We start from the raw sequence: 26,107 nt of genomic DNA on the forward strand, positions 1-26,107 counted from the left end.
TAGTGGAAATTCACTGATTTGGGTTGGTAGTTTGTTTCCAGTGACACATGAGCCTCTAGAAGGAACAGAATAGTCTTCCAGAAATGTTATAAAACATTTTCACATTGATACGTGTTGAGGGTTGAGTTGTGTCTCTTAAAAAAGACACATTGGAGTTATAACCCCAGGACCTCAACATGTTACCTTATTTGGAGATTCGGTCTTTACATTTGTAATCAAATTAAAATTATTAGGTCATTAGGGTAGACCCTAATACAATGACTGATGTCCTTAAAAAAAAAAAAGATTTGCAGACAGAGACATGCACACAGGAAGAGTACCCCATGTGAAGATTGGAGTTATGCCACCACAAGCCAAGGAACTAGAAGTTAGGAGAGAGGCCCGGAATAGATTCGTCTCTAGCACCTTCAGAGGGAGCACCTACACCTTGATTTTGGATTGTAGACTTTTGGCCTCCAGAACTTTAAGACAGTAAGTTTCTGTTGTTCTAAGCCACCCAATTTGTGCTACTTTGTTTGCTATTGTAGCCCTAGGAAACTAATACAATATACCTTTTCTAAAAGACATACTTCCTGGGCTGGAGGACATGCAAAATTTTGTAAGTCGTTTCTTTTGGCTAGGTGTACATGACTGAGTAAAGAAGGTCGGTTCCTGACAGCATTCAAGTAGATCTGCATGTAAGAGAACAGAGATATTTCTTAGGGGAGCTGTTCCCAATGCAGAAGGTGGGTGTAATAATCTTATAGAAAGAAAGTCTGTGTGAACTCTGAGGAGAAGACTGCATGGTTATTAATGATAACCACAAAATGTAGATGTGATGGCCAATTTTGTCTTTCAGAAGGTTCAGCTAATAATCACTGTGGGTCAACAACAGCAAGCTTACACTGAGGCAATTATTCTTCTGAAGGTTTGGTTGGGATGGATGTCAACTTGAAAGCATCTTCTGTAGCTGGGTGGTAAAAGCAGCTCATTTAGTGTGTAACACTGCAAGGGCCTTGCCCTGGGCTTTTGGTTTGCGTATGAACTCCTGTTTTAATAACCATGATCTCCTTGTGAGTTTTTAATAGCTTCCACTAAGTCATTGCTATCTTTTCCACTGGGAGTGAAAATATATGAAGAGGTCATAAATCCTTTCAGTTTTTGTAACAGTCCACAATCACGAACAATTCTTAAAGCGTATCTACTCTTTTATCTTTTGCCACAATACAGGCTTTATTCAGAGCTATTAATTCAGCTACCTGGGAAGACTGAATACAATGTAACAGAGCTGCTTTAATGGCTGCATTTTCAGTGGATACAAAAAAGGGGGGGGATGCCATTGTCATTTTTTAAAAGTGAAATACATCTATAGACTACATTAAATCAGGATTAACAAAAAGGGTGTAGGTAAGATCTGACCTGAGTAGGCTTAACTCCTGAGTTATTGCTATAGTCAAGCATTTCACCTGCTAGAGTAAGAGTTGAACAATGTTAAATAGTGATATGTAAAAGAGATAATAAAAGGATTTCATAAACGTAAAAGTTGCTGATAGAGAAATGTTGAGTGTTGCCTAGAAGTAACAATGATTGCACAGTCAATGCAAACCACAGTTAGTGAAAAGCAAACACCATGGTGGCAGAAGCTTCCATGAGTTTGGCAGCTGTTGCCACCTCTTGCAAACATGAATATTAGGCCTTAGTTACCAAGCCAAGGGATATGCTAACTAAGACAATAAACAGGCTTCTGGTGAGTTAATTCTCCCAATGCATCATTTTGTCCTTCTTGACCAAAAGAAAGAAGGTTTTGACATGATTAAAAATACTTAAAGTAAAAAAAAAAAAAATACTTAAAGTAGGAGGCGGTTGAAGAGAATAATTCAAAGAGGAGAAAGCTTTTTCTACTTTTGCATCCCATTAGAGAGTCTCAGGAACTGTCTTAGTAAGCTTATGAGACGATGGAGCAATTAAAAAAAAAATCGGTATTTATTGCTTGCAATAACCAGGCAATCCAAAAATCTTTTGTCTTTTAGTTTAGAACTTTAGTAAAACGGAATTGTCTTTGCTCCAGTGTAGGATAGAAAACACCCATGTGCTGACAGATCATGACTTAAATAATTTGTTCAGTTTCTTCACAAAATCATGACTTTTCTTTAGATTCTTATGTCTCTTTTTAGCTAATCTTGAAAAGAGATATATGGAGTCTTCTTGTGAACTACTGAGATCAAGAGGGCACAGCAATAAATCATCTACATATTGTAGGAGGATGGACCCTCAAAGAAAAATCAAATTATTTTGTTTAGGTTGAAAAAATATGAGGAGGAGTATATAGTACAGTAGGACTCCCTTAACTTCAGGAGATATGTTTCAAGATCCCTAGTGGATGCCTAAGACCATGGATAGTACTGCACTCCACATATATGTTATGTTTTTTCAATCTGATAACCAAGATGGCTACTAAGTGACTAATGGGCAGTAACAGGTGTACGCTGCTTGGATATGCTGGACAAAGAGGTGATTCACTTTCCAGGCAGGACCAAACAATATGGTATGAGATTTCATCACAGTACTCAGCACACAATTTAAAACTTATGAATTATTTATTTCTGGGACTTTTTATTTAATATTTTCATATTGCTGTTGACCAAAGGTAACTAAAACTTCGGAAAGCAAAACCAAGGGTAAGGGAACCTGTGGTATAACCATCCACATATGCTGTTAATTTTGCCACAAAATGGTAAACAGATGTTAACTGTCTTTATCTACATGTCTACTCGAGAAAGCTGCACATATGTATACTACTCTGAAATATTTACTTCAGCAATTAGAGGACAGGACATTTTCATATTGGGCACTACCAAGAATCTAGGAATCACAAATTTATTGCTTACTCTTGAGTTCTTGAACAAATGGTAGCCTTTTCTGATAGGCTTCTCAACTGGCTATACGGGAGTACTGCAAGAACTAAGATACGATCATCCTTGTGTTTATAAAGACTCAATAACGGGTTCTACTCCTGTGATTTCTTTGGGTTTGAGTGGACATTAGAATTACCTTGGTGGGGGTTTACGGGGATTCACTTAAACCTTAGTAGGTCAATTCCAAATATTCTGCTCATGTCAGTAGAATCGTTAGCCCCAAGAGTAGAAGAAGTAGAAGAAACCTGATCTAACAGTGTATCAGGAGAGGCCACTACATGCAAGGGAACTACTATAATTTGGGTTATTTTAATGTAGTGCTTTCTGGAAGACATTTAATTTCATATTGCTGTTACAGTAAGTCTCAGTAAGTTAGCTGGAGCAAAGGCTCACAATTGAAATTGGTAAAAGTAATGAGAATGGTAAGATCATAAGTTATCAGTGTTTGCTAGAGGCACCCTTCCCAGTTATTTTATTGGTACTCTGAAGAACAAGTTGGGATCAAGTGGTGAGATGTAAGGTAGAAAACACAGCATGTGTATCCACAAGGAATTGGAAGACCTACCCTGCAAACAGATAAAATATAGGAGATACAATGGGATACTACTGAGGTCCTTGGAGGGGTGTCATTGTTGGACCCCTAATAGACTCCTTTCTCAGTTTTAGTAGGAAGCCACCTTTCCAGTGCCTAATCTCTTTATCGATGTCGTATTTCCTAAAAAGTTAAATATCCACCTACCTTGTGACTCAACCATTCCACTCCTAGGTATTTACTCAAGAGAAATTAAAGCATATGCCCATACAAGACATATATAAAAATGTTCACAGTGGTTTATTTGTAAGAGCCAAAAACTGGAAACAACCCAAATGCCAATTAACAGGTGAAGCGATAAATAGCTTGTGATATATCCATACAATAGAATCCTCAGCAATAAAAAGAAGCAAACAGTTGATAAATGCAATAACACGGGTAAATCTACAAATCATTATGCTGACTAAAAGAAGCCAGACAAAAAATAGTGCATAATATATGATTCCAACTTTATAAAATTTTTGAAAATGCACACTATATAGTGACAGAGAGATCAGTGGCTGCCTCTGCCACTATCTGCTGGCTCTTTTGGAGAGCCACTGGGATGATCAATTACAAAGGGTTCTGAGGAAACTTTTGGAAGTGATGGTGATGAGTAGGTGACTGCAGTGATGGTTTCATCAGCGTGTACACGTGTCCAAACTCACCAAATTTTACATTTTAAATATGTTCAATCAATTATACCTCAATGAATCTGTTTATAAATCCCAGGGTCACCAGGCCCATACAGTGTGCATTTCCATCGTAGGGCTCTCTATCAGCTCTGTGTGATCCAATCGAGTGTTCTCAGTGGTAATTATCCAAATACATAAAGACTACTCATTGTCAAAATGCTAGGAAAATGGCAACGTCCCACATATTAGTATAAATCTTCCCCTTAGCAAATTCCTAGGAAGAAAATTAAGTCCATATACCAAGTTACCTTTGAAGTTAATGTCCAAAGACTAAAAATTCAAAGCCCAGAATCAAATTCTCTTGCTGCTATAAGGTAAAAGTCTAATTAAAGTCCTTCCCAGTTTCTTATTTCATTCACTCACAGCCAGAAATGTTCTTAATGCCTAAGTGGATTCCTTCAGCACCTGCAGCCTGGCTGTATTTTTTTGGGATACAACTCATGCAACACCTCAAAAGTTAAATTAATTCAACATCAAGGCTATGGTGTGCCTCAATTTACAAAAGGTCTAGAGTTAATAAAACACCCAAGATAACCACAACACTTGCTTTATACCCAGCAAATTTAAATGGCAGTTATCCTGAACAAAATTATGCTTCCAGAATCCAGTAGTTGTTATTGCCAAAGACACAATGTAGCAGAAACTCTATAATAGAAACCCACAGATCTGTAGGAAGGAGGATAACTGGTAACAGCCTTAGCCTCAGCAGCATTCTAGTCATAGGACCTGTACACATAAACTAAATTGGAAGAAATTTGGCAGCAAGACGTTAAATTTATCACCATGCATCTAACATGGCACACTGTATCTTCTCTTTCAGAGAATGGCATTTGAAACACTGATGTCCTCTTACAAAGTACAGAACATGCAGAGATGCAGTCCCAATCACCAGACCTCCTTTGACCTGGTTCTTATCCTTCTCATCTAGTATGTTCAAAATCTCTTTAGATTCCAAATTTTCTTTTATACTGTGTTTCAATGACTGTCATGAACAATTCAGACCTTCAGATTCTCCACAACTCTGTATTGCATACAAGACATTTGCTTTGAAGTTTAAAAGTAGCAAATACCGATATAGTCATTGATGTCTGGTATAGGTATTAATATTCTTTTTTTCCATTAAATCCTTGCCTCAAATGAGATTGCTTTCCAGTGTCTTAGCAGCACCTGACAAGCCTGCTACTCACACATGCATATTTAATATAGGTCAAGGTCACACTGCAGCAGCCTGCACGTGATTCTCTGCACAAGGCAGTGCCATTGTTGATGCCAGCATAGCCAGTCACTCGCTGATTCTCACCTTTGGCTGACATCTGCTGAGGCCACCCAGGAGGCCAGCATTTGGGTGAGCCCCATTCCCACATTCTATGCCTTTGCTGAAACCTATATATCTCCACCACCCCAGCTCCACACTCTGCTTCTTTCTTGAGGCCTGCACGCCTCTGCTATTAAAACCCAGTATTACACCCTGCCTCTGTAGAGATTACCAATTTCCTGTGGACAAAACTATCCTAAGCTTCAGGTCGAAATCTCATGTGCCTTAAGCCTTAAAGCCTCTTGCCAAAACTGAAGCAATTAAAAGACTACTGCACACTTACAAAAATCAAATCATTGGTTCCAATAGAAGGCTCTACAAACTACCGATATCGAACTCCCTGCATACACACAAAGTCTGAAGCTTGAAACCACAAACTCTGTCCACACCAAAGCCTCTCCGCTTACATACTGTGCTCCCTCAAATTTTATTCCTGTTTTATTTCATGATGAACTGACACATGCAGCACAAATTTTTAGATACATTCCCTAAAACACTGGCCTCTCCCTGCTGTGTCCATCCCCCTCCACCATTCATCAAAAGAGCCTGTTCTTCACAATTTACAGTATGAGAAGAGCAAGCAAGAGTACATGCACTCTGCTGGCAACCCAGGTCCTCCTCTCAAACTTAACATTTGCATGTCACTTTACCCCTCCTGGGCAGAAAAAGTGGCACAGGTAGTTAAGACCATGAGGCTGATGGTGCCCCTCCGTATGGAAGGAAACGGATATAAGAGTTATTCCCCATCCATAACAATAATATACATATATTTTATAACTAATTTTTAGATTTAAATATCTAAGCTTTCTTCTCTTTGTAATTTTCCTCATGCTATCTTCACCTCTAATCTTAGCCTTAAAGGCTTTTGTTAACTGCTATTTTATCCATGAAACTTTCTCTGATTTCTTCTACAAAATCTCTTTCTTCTCTGAGGTCCTGGTCCCATGCTTTGTAAAGTGTAGTATAAGGACCAACCACATCAGAATCACTGGGGTTGCCTGTCAGAATTTCCATTACCGAACCCATCTACACTACACATCTACTCTGGGGATAGGGAGCAAATATGTGCATTTTAAGAAGCTCCCTGGGTGATTCTTTTTTGCATTAAAGTCTGGACCTTTTGTTTTATAGATGACTGTCACTGATTATTTTTTGCCCTATTATGTCATTATTTGGCATTTACTCCTGTAAAAACCTTGATTTTTTTTTTTTTAAAGAATAACTCCTTAACATGAACCTTTCACATAGCAGCTGCTTGATAACAGTTAAAATATACTTAACTAATTTTCACTCTTCTCTCAAAAGGATTAGATCTCCTTCCATGTTTTGTCATGATAAAGCATCTAGAAGTACAGACATAAAATCATTATAAAACAATTTATTGAAATATTTTTACTGTGCATAATGATGTATTGTCTTTCCCAATATAGCCAAATTTAGGCATTCTGGGCTGCTTATTTTAAATGCGATATAGCATATTGCAAAATTCTAAGTGTTGTTTTTCTGTGCAATAAAGAATACATTCAAGCTAGGTATGGTGGCACATACCTGTAGCCCCAGCTACTCAGGAAGCTGAGACAGGATTATTTGAGCCTACAAGGTCAAGGCCAGCCTGGGTAAGATAGTAAGACCAATCTCCTAAAACAAACAAACAAAAAAAGTAAGTTCAGTGTTTCCTAAGCACCTCCTATTGAACTTTTGCCTTAATTGCAAGGCAGGAGAAACAATTATTCCAGTAGTTTCCCTCAGCTCACAAGAGTATCAACGGGGATGACACAGTGACAATGTTCTTACAGTGCAGGGTCCCAGAGGATCTCAAAAGCTTAATTCTGGCTATGACACTGCTGAGTTTCCACCATCATTTAAAAGATCTTACATGAGCAAGCTATGTACCTCCATTTAAGGGAATATTTATAAATACCAGATTCTCTGAGTTCATAAGCTAAATTGCTTTACAAAGAACACCCTGTTATACTGTGAAGGCAGGTTATTTCAGCACCCAAGTATCTGGAAAGTCCACCCCCCTATAACATGCACTTAATTTAAAATAAATAAACAGATAATCCAAGGGGAGTCTTTGCCTCCTTCATCATTAAAATGAATTTCAAAACCATATAGCTGATTATTAAATTGAAATTTTTCACTGAAATCCTTCATTAGAAGCTCTGCTCCCTTATTTTCAAAACATTTTATTTCATACAAATTTCATATGGTACAAAAGTACTACATGCTTGAGCCTGTCTCCCAAATCTAAGGTTCTTTCAGTTCTTCAGGCCAACCTTCCTTCGGAGGCAAATAAATAAGAAACATGTCATATTATGTAGAGCGTATATAGAAAAGTTTCTTTTATAAGAACAAAAATATTTGGACATTTTGTATTTAGTAGAGTTTAGCAATCCAGTTTATGTTGACAAATCAACTTCATTGTTAGGAGGTTCCTATTACACATACGAAAGAACTAAATAGGCAGCAGGTATTTTAACCTGTGAGGAAAAAAATATGATTCAATTTTTTTCTTGTATTTTTTGAAGAAGATACTCCATCTGTAAATTCAAGTTTGGTTGGCCTTTTTTAGTCTTTTTACTCAATATTTTGAACACTTCCATTTTCTTCTTTTTATAGCGCCTTTGAGCTTCTTCTCTCTCTTGTTTTCTCCTCTCAAATTCCTGAAACATGAAGAGATGTAGCTTTCATTAGTAACAAACAGTAGATGTAGTTTAGAAATTGTTTTGAAATAGCTATCACCATGCAAATACTCTAAGATTTGTCTCTTATATTTTGCAAAACGTGAATTCTTTCCCACAATTGAAACAGTGTATCCTCTTTGCCTTCACACTATAATGATACATACTCTAACGGAGAATAATGCAAAGTTATTAAACAGTTTTAATCATTTGTATGCAAATAAAACTAGACTGCAGAAGAGAAAATACATATATATATAAAATGATGTCATCTGATTACATTCATTGCAGAGTTAGAAGGGCTTTTAGAGGTTATCTTGTCTAATTTTCCACATAACACTAAAAACATCATTTCTAGAAACCTATATCTGATATTCTTTTTAATTTTTCATCTGACTAATTTATAGGTTTAATTCAAAAAACACCTGGTAACTACTTACTATATATGGACAAAGCATTCTGCCAGGAATTATGATTCTGAGCATTTAAGAACTATCATGCTCATTTGATTTGCTAAGATAAACACTCAAGTTTGAGTATAAAGAAAAATAACTTAAAATTAAATATAGACCTGAAAAGCACTACCTGAAATGTACGACAATATTCTTACTAAATTTAGTATAAAAGTTAAACAGAAGTTCTTAAATAATGTAATACATGTACTGTCTTTCAATTTCCCCTGTAACGCATAGCCTCAAAATGACACAGCCTTACATCTGCATGGTAACTTATAATTTAAAAAGTTCTTTCGTACATATTTCATATACATCATATGTGAAATTATAGATATTCTATTCTTTTCAAACTTTTTATGCCAGGTTATTATGTTTACTTTACACATGAGGAGCTGATGCTCAGTGCTATTGAAAGTGACTTGCTCAAGATACCGAGTAACTGGGAGAGCTGAGTCTCACATCCAGATATTCTGAATTTGAAATCTCTTCAATTTTCCATGATGCTATGCTGTATCACTTAAAATTATATTCTCATATGGTACAGTATCTTATTTATTTTAAAAAGTGCATAACAATCTGTGAATTTAGCTATGTGCAGTCTAGTTTACCCCGAAGGAGTTTCTCTAAACAAAGTAAAAAAAAAAAAAAAAAAAAAATTTAATATCCTTAGCATCAGTTATAGGTCCTTATTTAACTAATGCTCTTCACAATTTTGATTTCTCATGCATAATGGTGTTGGCTTTTATAGTAACATTTAAAATTTGCAAGTTCTAAGAAACTGTTAATTTTAATGATCACAAAGCCCTAGTTCTATAGAAAGGAAATTTTAAAAGGATATGGAATGTTTTATAACACAATGGTCCCGAAATGTACTTCTTTGGTATACTATCTCCAAAGGTGGCAGATATCAAATGGTTAGAAAAAAGCATAATATTACAAGCTATGCAACAAAGTTCTAGTATTTCCATGGAGAAATGTTTCAGATTCAACCCAGTCTGTCACTAATTTAAGAACAATCATAAACACATTAGATGTTAAATTCTAAGTAGATTTCTTGAATACACATATTCTAAAGCAAAAAAATAAAAAATAACAAATAAGGGAAATTATGTCATTGCCATCTTTGAGGTATTTTTATTGATATACTATTCTTTTTAAAGTTATAGAATAAAGCTTCAATGCAAAAAAATAAGAACTAGCCCTAGTTTCTACAAAATGATAATTTTGTTCTACTCATTTGGAAAAAGTCTAATTTTGGTCTATAGTTCTGGTTTTCTGAATGATAATAGAGTGGCGACATTTTGCTAAGTCAAACTATTTTTTTTTTTTTTTTAAATAGACGAGACCAACTCTACGGTAAAGATTTTCTTCTAACACCTCTCCTCTGGCTTTTACATGCTTCAATGTAAGATCATGAAAATCATCTGTATTTTTCTTAGGTCGGTGGTTCCCAAATTTTATTATATGTAACAATCTCTTGAGGCATGTGTTGAAAGTGCAAGTTCTTTGACCATACTCTAAAAAATATTGTCCCCAATGCTCATATTATTAACCTATGAGCACAATGTTTAAAATCGTATTCTTTACCTACTAGCATTGCCTGAAATAATATAAAAAAAATCAAGGAATTTGAACATAATGCAAGACCATTCATTCATTCAACAAATATTTACAGAGCAAATACTATGTGACCAACACTAAGAAGCACAGTAGGCATATACATTTAGGAGAAATCAGAAAAAATATATCTAAATATTTTAAAAGTAGTAATAGAACTTACTTGTTTCTTAGCAGCACGCTTAGCTTGTACCTGTTCATATTCTTCTTGTGCTTTTTGATTTGATGTTTTCTTTTTATTTTTCTTTGGAATGTTAAAGGACCTTTATAAAATAAATTAAGACAAATAAGTCACACAGATTAAAAATGATTTAATCAAAATTATGGTGCAATTATGTCAAATATAGCACTTACACAGTAAAATCTCATAATGTAAATTAACTGAGGGGGGGAGAAAAAAGGGGGAAGAAATAGGACATTAATCTGATTAGTAAAATGTCCAAATAAGATACTAAAAACAGTTGTAGCTTCTCAGATTACAGATTAAGTAAAAGGTGATAAATGTAGATTCTCAGAAACTACTTTAACCAGTGAATATACAGAAAGTTTTAAAGGTCCTAAAATCTTAAAAAACAAAACAAAAAAGAAACCAGTCTATGAATGATAGAAATAAAAGACTGAAAGAGGTATTAACCGAAGGATGTTATGGAAATTATGAGTGTTCACAAATCTTAATCTCAAAGTTCTTTGACTACCTTGTCACTATTCTATTTCATCTACTATAGTCATGAATCACCACACCTTGGACCTTTGTCCCCATTTAGAACTGTTCTAGCTTGAAGTACTTCTCACATCTCCAAAGACGTTCCTCTTGCCAAGGCTAATCCAACCACTTAGGATTCCATCTATTTCTTCAGGATACCTGATTCAATAATAATCTTCTTTCCTCTTAACTTTTCATTATATTCATTCCATAACCACAATATATTTTAGTAGCTCCCTTCTCAAAGTAAACAAATGCATAAATTATCCATTTTCAGATTCTATGTCCCCTCTAACTACCAATCTTATTCCCCAACCTCTCATAGTCAAGTTTCTAGAAAGAAAAGTGAATTAACTAATTGTCACTTTTCATGCACTCCTAAATAACTTTTTTATGTCTGATTTCTGTTCTCACCACTCGAATCAAAGTGTCCATGACAAGACAGTGATGACCTTCTAGTCAAATATCATGATCAGTGGAGACTTTTCAGTCTCTTTTAATTGACTACTCACTACTTTTGAAAATTTCACTCCCTTATTTGGGTGATATTCTTCTCTCCTGATCCTTTCTGATTGCTCCTTCTTAGTCTGTCATGCTAGAGCCTGTCTTCCTCACTCCAAATTTTCCCCCTAAGGTATAGGTGTTTCTCTTCTTAGTCTCCATACTCCTTGTCTTTGGGCAGACAGATTCATGACCACGGCTTCAAATGCCACATGTATGTATGGCTGAAAGCTTCATCAGGGTTTTTACTGAAAAATTTCTCTCCAAAGTCACTAGTGATTGCCTAGTCCATAAATCCAAAGACTCGTTCTCAGTTGTTTTCCTTGAACATTACAGTACAGTAGTGCCCCCCTTATCCACGGTTTCAGTTACCTGCAGTCAACTATGGTCTGAAAAATACTAAATAGAAAAATTCCAGAACCAAATAATTCATGAGTTTTAAATCGTGCACCACCCTGGGTAACATGATGAAATCTTGTGCTGTCCCACCGGGGATGTTAATCATCTCTTTGTCCAGCACATCTAATCTCTATATGCTACCCTCCCGTTAGTCACTTACTAGTCACTGCACTGGCCGTCATAGTATTGCACTGCGATGTTCAAGTAACCCTTATTTTACTTAATAATAATGGCCCCAAAGCACCAGAGTAGTGATACTGACAATTCAGTTAAGACAAAGAGAAGCCATAAAATGTTTTCTTTAAATGAAAAGATAAAAGCTCTCTACTTAACAAAAAAATTGTATGCTGAGATTGCTAAGATTTACAGTAAGAACAGTTCTTCCATCCATGAAATTATGAAGAAAGAAAAAAAATCCATGTTAGTTTTGCAGTCATACCTCAAACTGCAAAAGTTATGGCCACGGTACATGATTTAAGACGGAAAAAGCATTAAATCTGTGAGTAGAAGACATCAACAGAAATGTGTTCCAATCGATGACAATTGAGTCTGGTACTATTTGAGGTTTCAGGCATACTGGGGTTACTTGGAACATATCCCCTGTGAATAATGAGGGATCACTGTATTTGATAATCAACTATCCCTACTTCTCACAACTTTCCTCTGTGGATTTAGCTATCAACTCTATTTCCCTCTTCATCTAGTTTTGAGACATTTACTTAACTTCTCCAATGACAATTTTTTCCTGTTTTCGCCTCAAAATAAAAAGTAATATTTAAAAATGATTTTTTTACCTTCTCATCTTGTCTCATGATTTAATCTTCCTCACTTCAGCTATCACTGGGAATGACTCAAATCTACATTTCTAGTGCTAAACTTTTCCCTGAGCATTATACTCATTATTTAATAATATCATGAACAAGCCTACTGAAAAAACTGAACTTTTCGTGTCTCTACCTTTATTCCAACTATGTCTTTCCAGGCATCCTATTTACTAGCTCACTACTTTAAAAGATAAAATTTTAGTGAAGTAAAAAATTAATGTCCCAAGTAACACCTGGCTTCTTTTAAGTTTAGAGTTTAGCATGTTTTTCACTTGAACTATGTGCAGTAACTGTTTTATAAGATAGCTCTTAAAAAACCAAAGCATTATGGAGATGTGCCCTTTTTTTTTTTTTTTTGAGACAGGGTCTTGATCTGTCATCCAGGCTGAAGTACAGTGGTTTGATCATAGCTCACTGCAACCTTGAATTCCTGGGCTCAAGCAAACCTCCTGTCTCAGCCTCCTGAGTAGCTGGGACTACAGGCACGTGCCACCACACCTGGCTAATTTTTCTATTTTTTGTAGAGAAGGGGTCTCACCCTTGCTCAGGTTTCCTTCGAACTCCTGGCCTGAAGCTATCCTCCTTCGGAGGGCCTCCCAAAGTCCATTTGTTTTTTAATTGCAACCCACTTCCAGTCTTCTGCAGAAAAATCCAGATTAATAATAACAGTAGTAGTAGAAGCTACCATCATAAACACTAATCAAGTATCTTACACTTTGTTAAGTGCCTCATATTTAATTCACTTAGTCTTTACAAAAATGGCATAAAACACTTCGGGAACACCACAGTTTATGGGAATAATCCATCCTGGACTTGTGCAACACGGTGGCTCTGAAGTACACACTTATTACAGTATTATTGTTCCCATTAGAGAAAAGGGCACTGGGGCACCAACGTGTCATGTCTGGCTCTAGAACCCATGCTGTTAATGGCCAGACTTATAAACTTCTCAAAAATTATTTTTTAAAAAAATATAAAAGGAGTTAACTATGGTCCAAGCAAATTACATGTACTTGAGAGGCAGAAATCTAAGCCCCAAATCTCTTAATTCCTATTCCATTACTTTTTCAATTAAGCTAAACTAGCCTACATTGGTTATTGAAGCTAAAAATAAAGCCTCAGTGAAAATATGTTTACCTAATTACACTGACTTCTAAAATGCATTAAATGAGAAAAATTCCAATTCCGAAATAAATTGTCTTATAATGCCTTTCATAAAATAAAGGATTTCAAAAGAAGAAAATACATACTTTGCTGTCTTGCTACATTGTTCTTCTGGCTGAGGCTGGTCAAAGCTACACTGATCTTCAGACAAAGCCTGGTCAATGCTATGCTGTTCTTCAGGCGAAGGCTGGTCAACTTTTCTTAGTTGCTTCCTGAGTCTTTCCTCTTCAGCTAAGTAGAGATGTTTCAGATGATCTGGGTATCGATCTTTGAATTGGGATTCTGGTGACGTTTGAGCCTTCTTTTTCCTCCATAGCAATTTCTTGTAATTTTGCTGAATCTTCAGTTTCCTCCGAAATGCAAAGCCTTGTCCTACATTGAGGAATATTAAGTCAAAATTACTTTCACAGAAAATAAGTTGAGTGAAAAATAAAGTCGTTAATTAAAAATGAAAATCTTTTTACATAATCAAATTCAGATGCTGCGATTTTTTTATGTTTTGCTTTAAAAGATTATTTCAAGCAACAAATCTAAGTTGATAGATTGAAAAGTCGGCCCTTTGCAAAACCACCAGGCTAACATTAGTCGTGCAGACAATCTCAAAGAAAGTCATGCCAGTAAGAATCTTAAAGAAAAACTGACAAGTTCTGACGGTTGCAACAACCTGAGGTTTACAATTGTACCCCAAATCAGAACAAATTCCTTCATTCATCTAAAAACGCTTAAACAGGTTCTTCAAAAAAATTTAAAGATAGAAAAACACATTATTTTATGTTGGAGAAACTTACTACTATACAATTGATTTTTCAAAAATACTTCAGCATAAAAGATGGTGTATGACTTCCTGAACAGCTAGCAGTTATCGGAAGACTGAACTTATTCAACATTTATATTATGAATTCCAAGTGCGATCTGAGGAACCTTACAGACAAAAAGACAAACATAAACTGAAGCGAAGACGAGGAAGAACAATAAGAGAAGACTGGAAGGCTACTGGGTATTTGTAATCAGTAAAGCTTTGGGGCACTTGCTTCTGACACTGTCCTCTCTATCCTTTACCGTAGTACAGGCGCAGATACATACACATAATACTTTCAGAGGACCAGTAAACACTCTCTGCTTACGGTGTCACAGGAAAAATATAGAGAAAAAGTGTTCTGATGAAATAATGGGGTTAAGTCAGGGAAGACGTCTAAAAATTTAAAGCTAGCAACGCTGCCCCGTCTTCCTATCTAGAGCTCTGCGAAGCCCACAGCTTCAGCGAACTTAGGATTGGTTTCTTCTGCCCCAAGCAGGACCCAGTCTGTTTCCGAAACTCTTCTTCGGAGCTTTGGCGGATCAGGTATACCAGGACTTCGCAAACTTGGACTTGTAAATGGCTGCCTTTTTACATACCCTCGCGAACGCTCCCCAAGAAGGCTTGCGAATTGTTAGACCGCCATATCCTCTGTTTCACATTCTTATTCCTGAATGCGACCGAAGAACCCCCTTCGCCACGTGTTCCCAAAACCCCGTTCCGCGGCCACTGTGCCAGCCTCACCGGCGCCATTTCCGCAGACCAATTCCGTCGCCAGAATATCACAACAGACGCTCTCAAAATACGTCATCAAACTGAAGCAATCGATCGCCTCTACTCGGACCTCTACTTATCCAGCCTGTGCGACTTTTGGTCGCGCTGTTGCCGCACAGCCATGTTTGCGCCACCTACAGCCCTGGAGGATGAGCGTCATGGCTGCTTCTGGCCCTCTCCCTGTGACCTCGGACCTGCCCACGCTGCGTGCCAAGTTGCAGGGACTGTTGCGGTTCCTGAGGGACGCCTTGTCCATTTCCAATGCACATACGGTAAACTTCTACACGGAGTCCGTGTGGGAGGAGCTGGTCGACTTGCCCCCGGAGACGGTGCTGACAGCGCTGAGGAGGTCGGTGGCGGAGGTGGAGGCCTGGCCCTCCGAGTCGCGCCCCCTAGTGGAAGCAGAGAGGGGATCAGGTGAATGGCGGGTCAAGTGGGCGGGGCGAGGAGGAGGGGAGGGTCCGAGCCTGCGAAGCGTGCCCCCTGGTGGAAGCGCGCCAGAACCAAGGGAGCGGCGGACCAAGGCGGGGCGACCCGAGGCGGGGCCGGGGAGGCACACCCGGAGACGGGGAGCGATGGGAGTAGCCTAGGAGTGGGGCGGGAGCGGTCTTAGGGATCTCTCTCTCTTCTCTGGGTGCGTGTATATTTCCACGGTTTAAAGAGAACAAGAAGCAGGGCAGGGGCGTTCATTCATTTAGTAATTCAATGATACTTGTTTGACTCAAGGGAAACTGGAGGAACAGTACTATCACAGGGTTTATAGATTCCAGATACGCGGTAGATTAATTAACAGTTAATGAAATAAAGGTAATTTCAAATGGTGGTAATGGCCAAGTAGGAAATGACAACATATAATATGACAGTGATTGGGTAAGGAGGCTGCCTGAAGTTAGGCGGCCAGGAACATGAAAGGGCAGCAGCCTGCGGAGAGCCGTCGGAAGGGATCCGAGGCCTTAGGAACTGGAGATTAGTTGTGGCTAAAGGGAAGAAGGTAAGCAGGGGCCAGATCGCGCAGGCCTTTCTAGGCCTTGGGAAGATTTGGATGTCAGGTGTGATGGGAACCTTTGGAGGTATTTAGGCAACGTTGAGACCTAATCTAATTTACATTTGAAAAGATAACTCTGAGAATTATTTGAAGAATAGATTATTGAGGCAAAAGCATAAGCTAAGAGGCCAGTTAGGAGAGTATTTCAGTAGTCCGGGAAAGAGATGATTGTATTAATATCTTGAACTATAATGGTAGCAGTGAAGATCTTGAATATTCACTAGTTCATTTTAAAACTATTTTAAAGTATTTATTATGTGCCATAAATTTTTGTAGGCTCTGCGGTTTCCTGCCCTCGAAAAATTTAGATTGCTTGGCTGAGTGGCTGTCCTCTGTAATCCCAGCCACTGGAGAGGCTGAGGCGGGAGTATTGCTTTAGCTTAGGGGTTCCAGACTGCAGTGAGCTATGATTGTGCCACCGTACTCCAGCCTGGGTGACAGAGCAAGAACTTGCCCCCCCCCCAAAAAAAAAAAAAAACTTAGATCCTGAGATTTCTCCTACTTTGTTTCAGGCTTTCCAAACTTTGCCCTTGCTAGTGAACTTTATTCTTTGCCCATTCTCTGAATGCAAAGCACCACGAGAGGGGCCTGTTATAATGGTACTTGGTAAATACTGCTTTCTTTAAAATCATTGTTTATTGTTGAAAAGTTAGGCACCTCTTTAGTTTGCTCTCATAATATCTCATGCTTATGAAACATCACAACTTTACTTAAACTCCAGAAGAGAAGGGTCTGTATCTGTCTTGTCAACTGATGTATTCCTAGCTCCTAACATCAAGTAAAATGTTTGGCATGCATTAAGTGCTCAAAGCATATTTTTTGAATGGACAAGTTAATGAAGTACTGATGTTAGCTTCCAAATAAATAGATAGTTAGGATAGAATAGAACAGAATAGAAATTGTCTTTAGATACAAAACCTAGGAGTTTCATGTGTGTTTAGCCTAGTCTTCATACAACAGAATTAGATTGTCTTACATATCCTAATAATAATTGGATTAACTGATATTTACTATATATCCTGCAGCGTGCTAAGTGTTTTCGTATATATTTTCTCTTTCAGTCTTTACATCAGCCTTGCAATATGGGTTCTGTTATTTCCAATTTTTGAAATTGTAAGTTGAGGAGTTAATTTTCCAGGGACACAGCTTGTAATGGAAGATTCAGACCTAGGTCATCTGACTCCAGAATCTAAGCTCTTCACCCCACCTTGATAAAAGTCTACTCTGAATTATTTAGCAATTAATTACCAAGTCCATTTATTGTTAAAATCAATGTTTAATGGCACTAATTCATTCCTTGTTTGTTTGTTTTTTTACTGTCTTTCCCCCTTTTAAGAATTCATTTGTTCATTGCTGTATCCCTAATGCCTAGAATGATGTCTGGTCAGATTAGGTAGCTAATAAATACCTAGCAAGGCGTAATTAAATGAATGAATGAATGAATAAAAAAATTTACTTGTCTTAAGTTAGAAATAAAATGCTAACATCTTTTGGGAAAACCTTACAATTAATTTTTTATTTGTCCAACAACTATAGGCTCTAGACTAAATTGTTCACCTTTGAAATGTCTATGGCCTTTCAAACTTTTTTATACAAAACGTTCAATTGTACAAATAGTCAGCTGTCTCTAGTAATAAAAAGTGAATTTTTATAATTTGTGCTTATCAGGAATCTTAATTTTTGTTTGTGTGAAGATGGCCATTTTTTCCCAACACTGTATGAGGTCCATTGTTTGTGTCAGAGAAGAACATTAGAATCCTTTGACCAGATTTGCATCTTATTAAGGAATTGTTAGCTATTGTGGACAGTACAATTTAGCAGTTAAATTTGGAGTCAGATAGAGTTTAAATTTCAGTTCTACCACTTCCAGTTGTGTGATTTTGGGGACGTTCACTTATTCATTCAGTCAGGAAACATTTACCAAGTTGTAAGTTGAGGAGTTAATTTTTACCAAGTGTCAGCTCTGTGCCTGGCACTTTTCTAGGAGTTAGGGAATAGTAGTAAATAAAACAAACAAAAATCCCTACCTTCATCTTGCTTGCATTCTAGATGGAGAATATAGACAAAAAAAAGATTTTTAATTGCTACAGAGAAAAATAGATAAGGGAGGAGTAGAGACGAGGAGGTAGAAGAGGAAAGTATGTTTTTAATTTTAAATAGGTTGTCCTGGCAAGACCTCATTGAGGTAACACTGTAAAAAAGGTCTAAATAAGGACAAAAATGAGCCATGAAGATACCTGGAAGGAGAGCATTCCGAATAGTGAGAACATGTGCAAATGTGTTTAAGGAGCAACAAGGAGACTGGAATGGATTTTTATCAGGGACTCACAAGGAGTATGGTTTTTTGCTGGTTCTGTATCAGTAGTTACAAGTAAACACAATTCCAAGAGCTATATGCACAGTGTGTGAAAGTACACAAACAGATGTTTGACACAATCATTTCCTGTTTTATGGGACAAAGTTGTTTCTAAAAATCCTCAGTGTAGTCATTTCAGTAGGTTTCATTCACCAGGTAATCTTCTGGCCTGGTCAGAGTCCTGCAAGTTTCTTCTCCATTGATCATATAAAAAGAACTAGAGAAAAAAAATAATAATTTTTTAAGATAAAGAGGAAATATGTTGAAAATAACTATTTCAAGGGCATGCATAAATTATGGCTTTGCAGACTGTCTGCCTTGGTCAAATCATGGCTCCACCACTTATTAGCTGTGTTAACTTAGACAATTGCTTCAACTTGTGCCTTAGTTCCTCATCTATAAAATGGGTTTAATTTTAGTACCTACCTGATGGGATACTGTGAAACGTGAATGATTGAATACATAGAAAGGGTTAATAATGCCTAACAAACAGCAGCACTTAACTCATTCATTAATTCAACTAATGTTTCTTGAGTGCCTTCTGCCGACTAGGTCCTGTCCTAGGCCCTGTAATTATGGACTATTGTATTGAACACAATAAAGTACCCACCACATGGAGCTCACATTTTAGTGAGGGTAGATACATAGTGAATAATATACATATAGTAGAAAATAATATCAGCTGGCAGTAAATACAAAGAAGGAAAGCAAGACAAGATGGGGAAGTGGAAACTGTGTGTTGGAGAGAATTTTTTTTTTTTTTTTTTTTTAATAATCACAGACATCTCTAACAAGATAAAACTTCAGTAGAGGCTTAAAGAAAGTGAAGGAGTCAGTCATGCAGCCGTCTTCCAGCTTTCAGGTGGAGTGAACAGCAGGTGCATGCTTGGTGTGTAAGTACAACAGAACAGTCCAGGTGAGACTGGTTTGAGAGGTGGTCTAAGGAAACTTCAGGTAGAACTTGTAGGCCATATATGGCTTTTATTCTGAGTGAAATGTGAAGCTTTTGAGAATTTTGTGTGGTGGTGTGGTATAATGTGATTCATGTTTCACAGGGATAAGTCTGGCTTCTCTGTGGAGAAGAGAAGGTAAGGAAGGTGTAAGAAGGTAAGGGCAGAAGCAGAAGACGAGACAGGAGACTATTAAAATAGTCCAGGGAGATTGCAGGTACTGGTAGCTCAAAGAGGTCAGATAGTTGCTCTTGCAGATAACAATGATAAGAATTAGTCAGATTAGTAAAAACAACTATTGGAAGGTTCTGGAAAATAACCAAAGCTGAAATATGAAAAGAGTTTACTATTTAAAGACTGCCACTGATTGGGTGAGTTTATGGCTTTCTTGCTAGGGATGCTCCTATTCCTTCTAGATCTAGCAGTGGAATACCACATTCTTACCACCTCAAGGTGAAAATGGCAAAATTCAGAGATCAGAGCAGATGAAATTTAAGGGGTACATTCTGGAAACAGGAGAGCCACAAAAGGGCTGAGATTTAAGATCTGAGTATAAACTCTGCCTGAATCCCTGAATGATCTCTCATCTGCATGTGCCTGAGAGGTCCTGAAAGCCTAGCAAAAACACTGGCAAAACTAGGGGCATGGTGAAAGATAGCTTCTCCTGGCGAGATTTGCAAGTTTACTGTTCCTTCAACAGAATGTGTTCCCCAAAGTACACACAGCTTCAGTGGCAAAAATCAGAAGCCTTATTGAATTCATGTATCAAAGGGCAAAATTCAGGATTGGCAGAGCAACTGGAAATTTAGGTTGGGAAGCCTTGGGATTGGAACCAGGGGAACCCCAAAGAGGGTGAGCATCAAAATACCCAACTCTTGGTCTGATTGCTAAACTACAAAGGCTCAGGGATACCCTCAGGCAGCAGGCTTGTAATAAAGCAGCAATTGGGTAGAGACATCAGCTGCTGCTACTGAAGGGGAGAGCATTTTCACAGTTTGAGTCAAGTAGGAAGCAAGTTAACTTCCTACTAGAACAACCACAAATCCTTAGAAAAACAAAAATAGATTCACTATAGTGAATTATCTGCTATCCTACTTTTCAACTAAAAACTATTAGATATGCAAAGAAATGGGAAAGTGTGACTCACACTCAGGAAACTGATTCCAAGGGAGCTCTAATGCTAGATTTTAGTAGCTGTGTTCAGAGAATTAAAGGAAGGTGTGACCCATATTCAGGGGAAAAAAAGGAGTCTGATCCTGATTGGGCTGAGATGTTGGCTGTTATATGTTCAAAGAACTAAAAGAAAATATATTAAAGAATAGAATTAAAGAAAAGAAAGGAAAACGTGATATTAATGATTATTTAATTTTAATACCTATTTTATGTTTCTTTTAAGTTAGAAAGTATACACTCATTGATGAACAGTTATATTAATGGTATATATTGTCTATTGTTGCATAACAAGTGGCTTAAAACTATCTCATGCAGTTTCTGTGGATCAGGATTCAGGAGCAGATTAACTGGGTGGATCTGGCTTGGGGTCTGATGAGGTCACAGTCAAGATATTGGCTGGGCCTGTAGTTGCTGGAGGCTTGATTGACGCTGAATGATTTGCCTCCATGATATCTCACTTACTTAGGTGGCTAGTTGGTGGTGGCTGTTGGCATGAGGCCTCAGTTTCTCACTATATGAGCTTCTCCATGGGGCTGTTTTCATGGACGCTTTTGTGTTTGCATGATATTCTTGTTTTTGTCTACACTCAGACATGATTCAAAAGTTGTCATGGTTATAGACTTTGTCTGATGTTGGTATACAGAGAAATTTTTCACGTTTAGTAGGGAAGACTGTGGCCTACATGTTACAGACCAGCTACAAGCTGACATCTGTCTGTTGCAGCTGTTGTAGCTGATTTTTGGGTTTTCCTCCTGTTTTTCAAAAGGATAATATTACCTATCTTGTAGGACAGGGTTATAGTAAAGATTAAAGATGGCATATTTATAGCAGCTAGCATAGATCTGGGACTGTAGCGTGGGTTCAATAAATTGTGGCCAATAAATGATGATGATGGTTGTGGCAGTGATGATTGACAGTGATGGTGTAATTAATTAATTAAATTCCTTGAAAAAAATAAAGGAGTTCCTTGTCAGGAACTGGAATTGCATATTCTATAACAACTATATTAACAAATATCCTACTGTTGTCATTGTTGGCTTATCTGTATCTGTAACTAGATTATAAACTGTCAAAAAACAAAGGGACAATGTTTATCTTTTTCGTCGTCATATTCTCAGCGCTGTAAACAGTTTCTATTTATAGATGAGTAAATTTAAGTGATTTTACTTTTTAAAAAATATTTATTTTTAATTAAAAATTATATAGATTTATTGTATACAACATGATGTTCAATGATTCTTAAAGAATGAAGTTAAATATAAATCTATAAAGAATGTTATTGAAGGTACTCTGCAAATAATCTTCTACTGACTTAGACATCTTTTATTTTTGTGTGATCTCTATGTTGTATTTATTATCATTGTCTATGTGCGATATGATTCAACTAATAGATTTTAAAATTTATTTGAGGAGACAAAGATCAGTAACTATTCTTTCCTTGTGTGGAAATATGGTACTTCCTTCAATACATTGCAGATTACAGTAAAATGCACTGAAAATTTGAATATAAAATCAGGACAAGTATTCAGCTTAAAATTTCTAAAAGTTGGTACATAATATAGGTTAGATTAAACATCTGCAGGAAAAAAGCCACTAGAGATAGCTTTGAAATGTTTTGATGATAGGACAAATAGGACTCCTATATCTCACCTTGGAGATTAAAATTTTGTCATAGTCTCTTCAAGGAAAGTAGGCTGTGTCCTTAGGAAATAATGACTACATACAAGTATAAATCAGTAACATTCTCCACTGAGTCATCTATTGATCTTCAGAAATTAATCGGTCTTCATAAAATCTAGAAAATTTTTCCAAAAAGCAAGAGGGAAGAGATAGTTTGTCAGGATAGCTGAAATATTTTATGAAACAGATATAGGCCTAAATAACAGAGGCAACTTAACCATATACTCAGCTTGATTAAAATTTCCTTTAAGGAATCTGGCTTCATTTGTTCTAATTGTAATTCTAAAATTAGGAAGCTGTGTCTTACCAAATGAATGATATGGATGTATTTCTCAATGTAAATTAAGAAATTTGTATTTAAAAGTCAATTCCTTTTTTTTTATTATTCCTAAAGAGATGTGGGGTGTGTGTGTCTCACTCTATTGCCCAAGCTGGAATGCAGTGGCATGAGTGGTACGATAATAGCTCACTGCAGCCTCAGCCTCGAACTCCTTAGGCTCAAGCAATCCTCTCGCCTCTGCCCCTTGAATAGCTGGGAATACAAGCGCCTGCTACTGTGTCTGCCTCAGAGTTAATCTCTATAATGTTACTTATAATCAGCTGTGGAAAAATCTACTGAGCTCCAAGTAAATCTAGTTTCTGTGCCTGGAAAGCCATCCTTGATGACTTTGCCAAAGTCCAGGGCTCTTCCACTGCCTGAGCCTCCATGGCCTTTTGATTCTTCTTTCAGCTTCTTGAGGCCATATGCTGCTTCTCTTGTTTCTTCTTCTTATTACTCAAATGATCCTTACCAGGATTGGGTGCAGAATGAATGTTTATAGAATTGGTTACTTTTGGTGATGATTTGTATGATTAATTTATTATCATTTTATTTGAACAACACAGAAAGTGTGTGCCTATGATAGATTGTTTTTAATCAAGCTTTCCTTTAAATTATTTTTATTGCATCTTAATAGATTAAGTTTCTTCTTGGCCATCCTAAGTAGTTTTTATTGTTGGTGATGGTGGTAATTGAGTGCATTGGAATTTCACTCATGTTTAATTTGAAACATACGAAGGCATAAAGCATGTTGTTGGGAATAGAAAGTGAAAACACAACAGAGAAATAATTAGTGTGATGTGCTTCACTATGTTGTATGTAACTTTTATTTATTCACTTTCCTTATATATTTTTCTGAACTCCTTTTTCAATTTTTCTGGGTCTTTTTAGGAGACTTCAATTGTGAAAATAAAAATCACATTACAAGATAGTGGCCAGTGTCAGCCTCATTCCTGGGGAGCTTCTGTAACCATAAGTAAGGGAGAGCAACAATGTAAACAAATCTTCAGGATTCAAGGATAATTTGTCATAATACTTTGTCTATTTGACATATAGAAAGTGCTTTCAGATGTTCCTTTTAGATGAGATCGTTTATAACTTGAATTTACATTCTAGTTTTTAATGGTATCTCCTCCTCTACTTCCCCCTCCGTGTATTTTTCGATTATTAGAAATTCAGTCAAACAAAATTCATGGAGATTGGAGATTACTTTCATCTGTTGCATTTTTTTGAATCTCCTTAACTATACTAATGTTTTCCTGTGTTTAGCCAATCAGAATAAATTTGATTTCCCTCTATTTGTTTAGATATTTATTTTTTATTATAATTTCAAATCATTAATCTTTCCCTGGAAGTTTGCAGTTATGGTCACCTGTCATCATCATTCATCAGGATTTAAATTTCTCCCCTCATTTAAAAAAAACAAAGACTTGCCTCCATGGTTTCATGACTACTTGGGCCTATGTTTATTTTGTTTTCACCTCATCACCTCAGTGGTTTAAGAGCTCCTTCTATAAATGGCATTATCGTTATTCTTGTTAATAGGCTCATAATCTGCTAACTCTACTTCATTTATTTTGCCACTTCCATTCCCATAGCAAATAGTCCAGTGTCCCCTCTCCTTTTTAAATCTTGCATCAGAATTTTTGCAATAACTTTCAAGCTGTTGTTTTTGCTTTTAGACTCTATATTTGAGTAGTATTGCCATTCAAACTGCTCTCAGATTTATTTTTAAAATCATAAAATAGAAATCATCGTTTTGATCTTGTCTTTCTTTTGTTGAAAAGCCATGAGTAGGTCTCCATTTCCCACAAAATAAAGTTCTTCACCTTCTGACCTTATCTACTAACTGTTATCCAGGTGGAAACTTGGCTACTATTGTAAGTAAATTGGAGGCAGCATGGGAAGAATATGGATTTTGGTGTTAGTCACATATGGTTTTGAATCCTGGTGCTGACTTTAGTGTTATATAATCTTGTGCAACTTTGTTAAGACTTTGAGCCTCAGTGTCCTTATTTGAAAAATGAGAATCATAATTCTTGCCTGAAAGATTTGTATAAAAGTAAATAAGATATATGTTAAACATAGCACCTAAATGAGTGGACATCTAATAAATATTAGCCATCTTCTCCATACTCTGCTCCTCTCAGGTAGAGGTAGACTAGACCAAGAGTCAAAGTCTTGGTTCTAATCCATTTCTAACTCTGATTAGTTGTGTTGTCTTACACAGGACATTTAATTGTAGGCCTCAGTTTTCTCATCTTAAAAGTAACTGCCTAGGATGTTCATTTGTGGCAGAAGGACAAAAATAGCCACCTCCAGACCCATGTGGCTTATGAACGTGTCTCTCTTAACCAATATAGTCCTTACATTTTTTTTTAGCCAACATTTCAAGATTGACAGTTAACACGCACATACACACCCACACACCTACAATAAGCTTGCCTTCATTATAGATTTAAGCCTAAATCATGCAAATTTATTAAAACCATTTACTATTATTAACATATATTTTGTAAAATGGAACAGATTTACCTGTATGTTTTCATATCTTAAATTATTTCTAATTTTTGTTTGATATATGTTGCCTAAAAAACTCAGCCTAGTAATTTAAATTATCAACAGTAAAAGAGGATGTATTTAATAATAAAAATACTGGAGAGAAAAAAGTTATAATTTCAGTGTTAGACTAACTTTAGAAATACGAACTATATATTAGGAATTAATGGCTGTCTCCTACTGAAAAAAGAATAATCCTAGATTGTTTAGGTATTCACTACTTTGTTTTCAGGTTTTCATATTTTGAATATTTAAAATAATCTCTAGAAGCCAGAGGAACAATACTTAACTGAATTGTTTGTCATAATATTAATATTTTGCAAGAGGAAAGGTGAGGAAACTGTTGAAAGATAGTGATTCTTAATATCTCAGTTCACAAATCCCATTAAATGGATGATTTAGATGAATGTTATGGAACCTCTTCCTCAAAAAAGAGCACATATAAGCACAAATAGACACAAAACTTTACATACAGCTTTAGGTGATTCATAGGTCTCTTCAGCTCTTAGACCTCAAGATAAGAACTACTGGTTGAAAGCATTATTAGTATTAAAACATTGTTTATTTCACCTGGATTTAGACCAACATTTGTACTCATTCTTTTTTTTTTATTGTAACATTTGATTTCTTATT

At 36.6% G+C, this 26,107-nt stretch overlaps 2 protein-coding genes across 2 annotated transcripts in view; one reads left to right on the forward strand and one right to left on the reverse strand.

Moving 5' to 3' along the window:
- Nucleotides 1–7,605: 7,605 nt before the first annotated feature.
- CCDC59 (coiled-coil domain containing 59) lies at nt 7,606–15,371 on the reverse strand. Its single transcript, XM_012647367.1, has 4 exons — nt 15,218–15,371; nt 13,909–14,194; nt 10,395–10,494; nt 7,606–8,141 (listed from the first exon to the last, which is right to left on the reverse strand). The coding sequence occupies exons 1-4, from the start codon at nt 15,369–15,371 to the stop codon at nt 7,980–7,982; spliced, it is 702 nt and encodes a 233-aa protein (XP_012502821.1). The 3' UTR covers nt 7,606–7,979.
- A 159-nt stretch (nt 15,372–15,530) lies between these two features.
- The window catches only part of METTL25 (methyltransferase like 25), a 117,544-nt gene continuing 106,967 nt past the window's right edge, over nt 15,531–26,107 (forward strand). Inside the window, exon 1 of the mRNA XM_012647365.1 lies at nt 15,531–15,809. Coding sequence (XP_012502819.1) covers nt 15,542–15,809 — 268 coding nt within the window. The 5' untranslated portion in view covers nt 15,531–15,541. The remainder of the gene's footprint in view (nt 15,810–26,107) is intronic.

Source organism: Propithecus coquereli, unplaced genomic scaffold (assembly GCF_000956105.1).
Source record: "Propithecus coquereli isolate 6110/MARCELLA unplaced genomic scaffold, Pcoq_1.0 Scaffold264, whole genome shotgun sequence".
In the NCBI taxonomy this organism is placed as follows: Eukaryota; Metazoa; Chordata; class Mammalia; order Primates; family Indriidae; genus Propithecus; species Propithecus coquereli.

Coding starts and splice junctions, on each gene's coding strand:
- CCDC59 (XM_012647367.1), bottom strand. CDS start 15,371: ATGGCGCCGGTGAGGCTGGCACAGTGGCCGCGGAACGGGGTTTTGGGA. Junction 10,495..13,908: donor CAATGTAGCAAGACAGCAAA/GTATGTATTTTC, acceptor TATTTTATAAAG/GTCCTTTAACATTCCAAAGA. Junction 8,142..10,394: donor AGCGTGCTGCTAAGAAACAA/GTAAGTTCTATT, acceptor TTCATGTTTCAG/GAATTTGAGAGGAGAAAACA.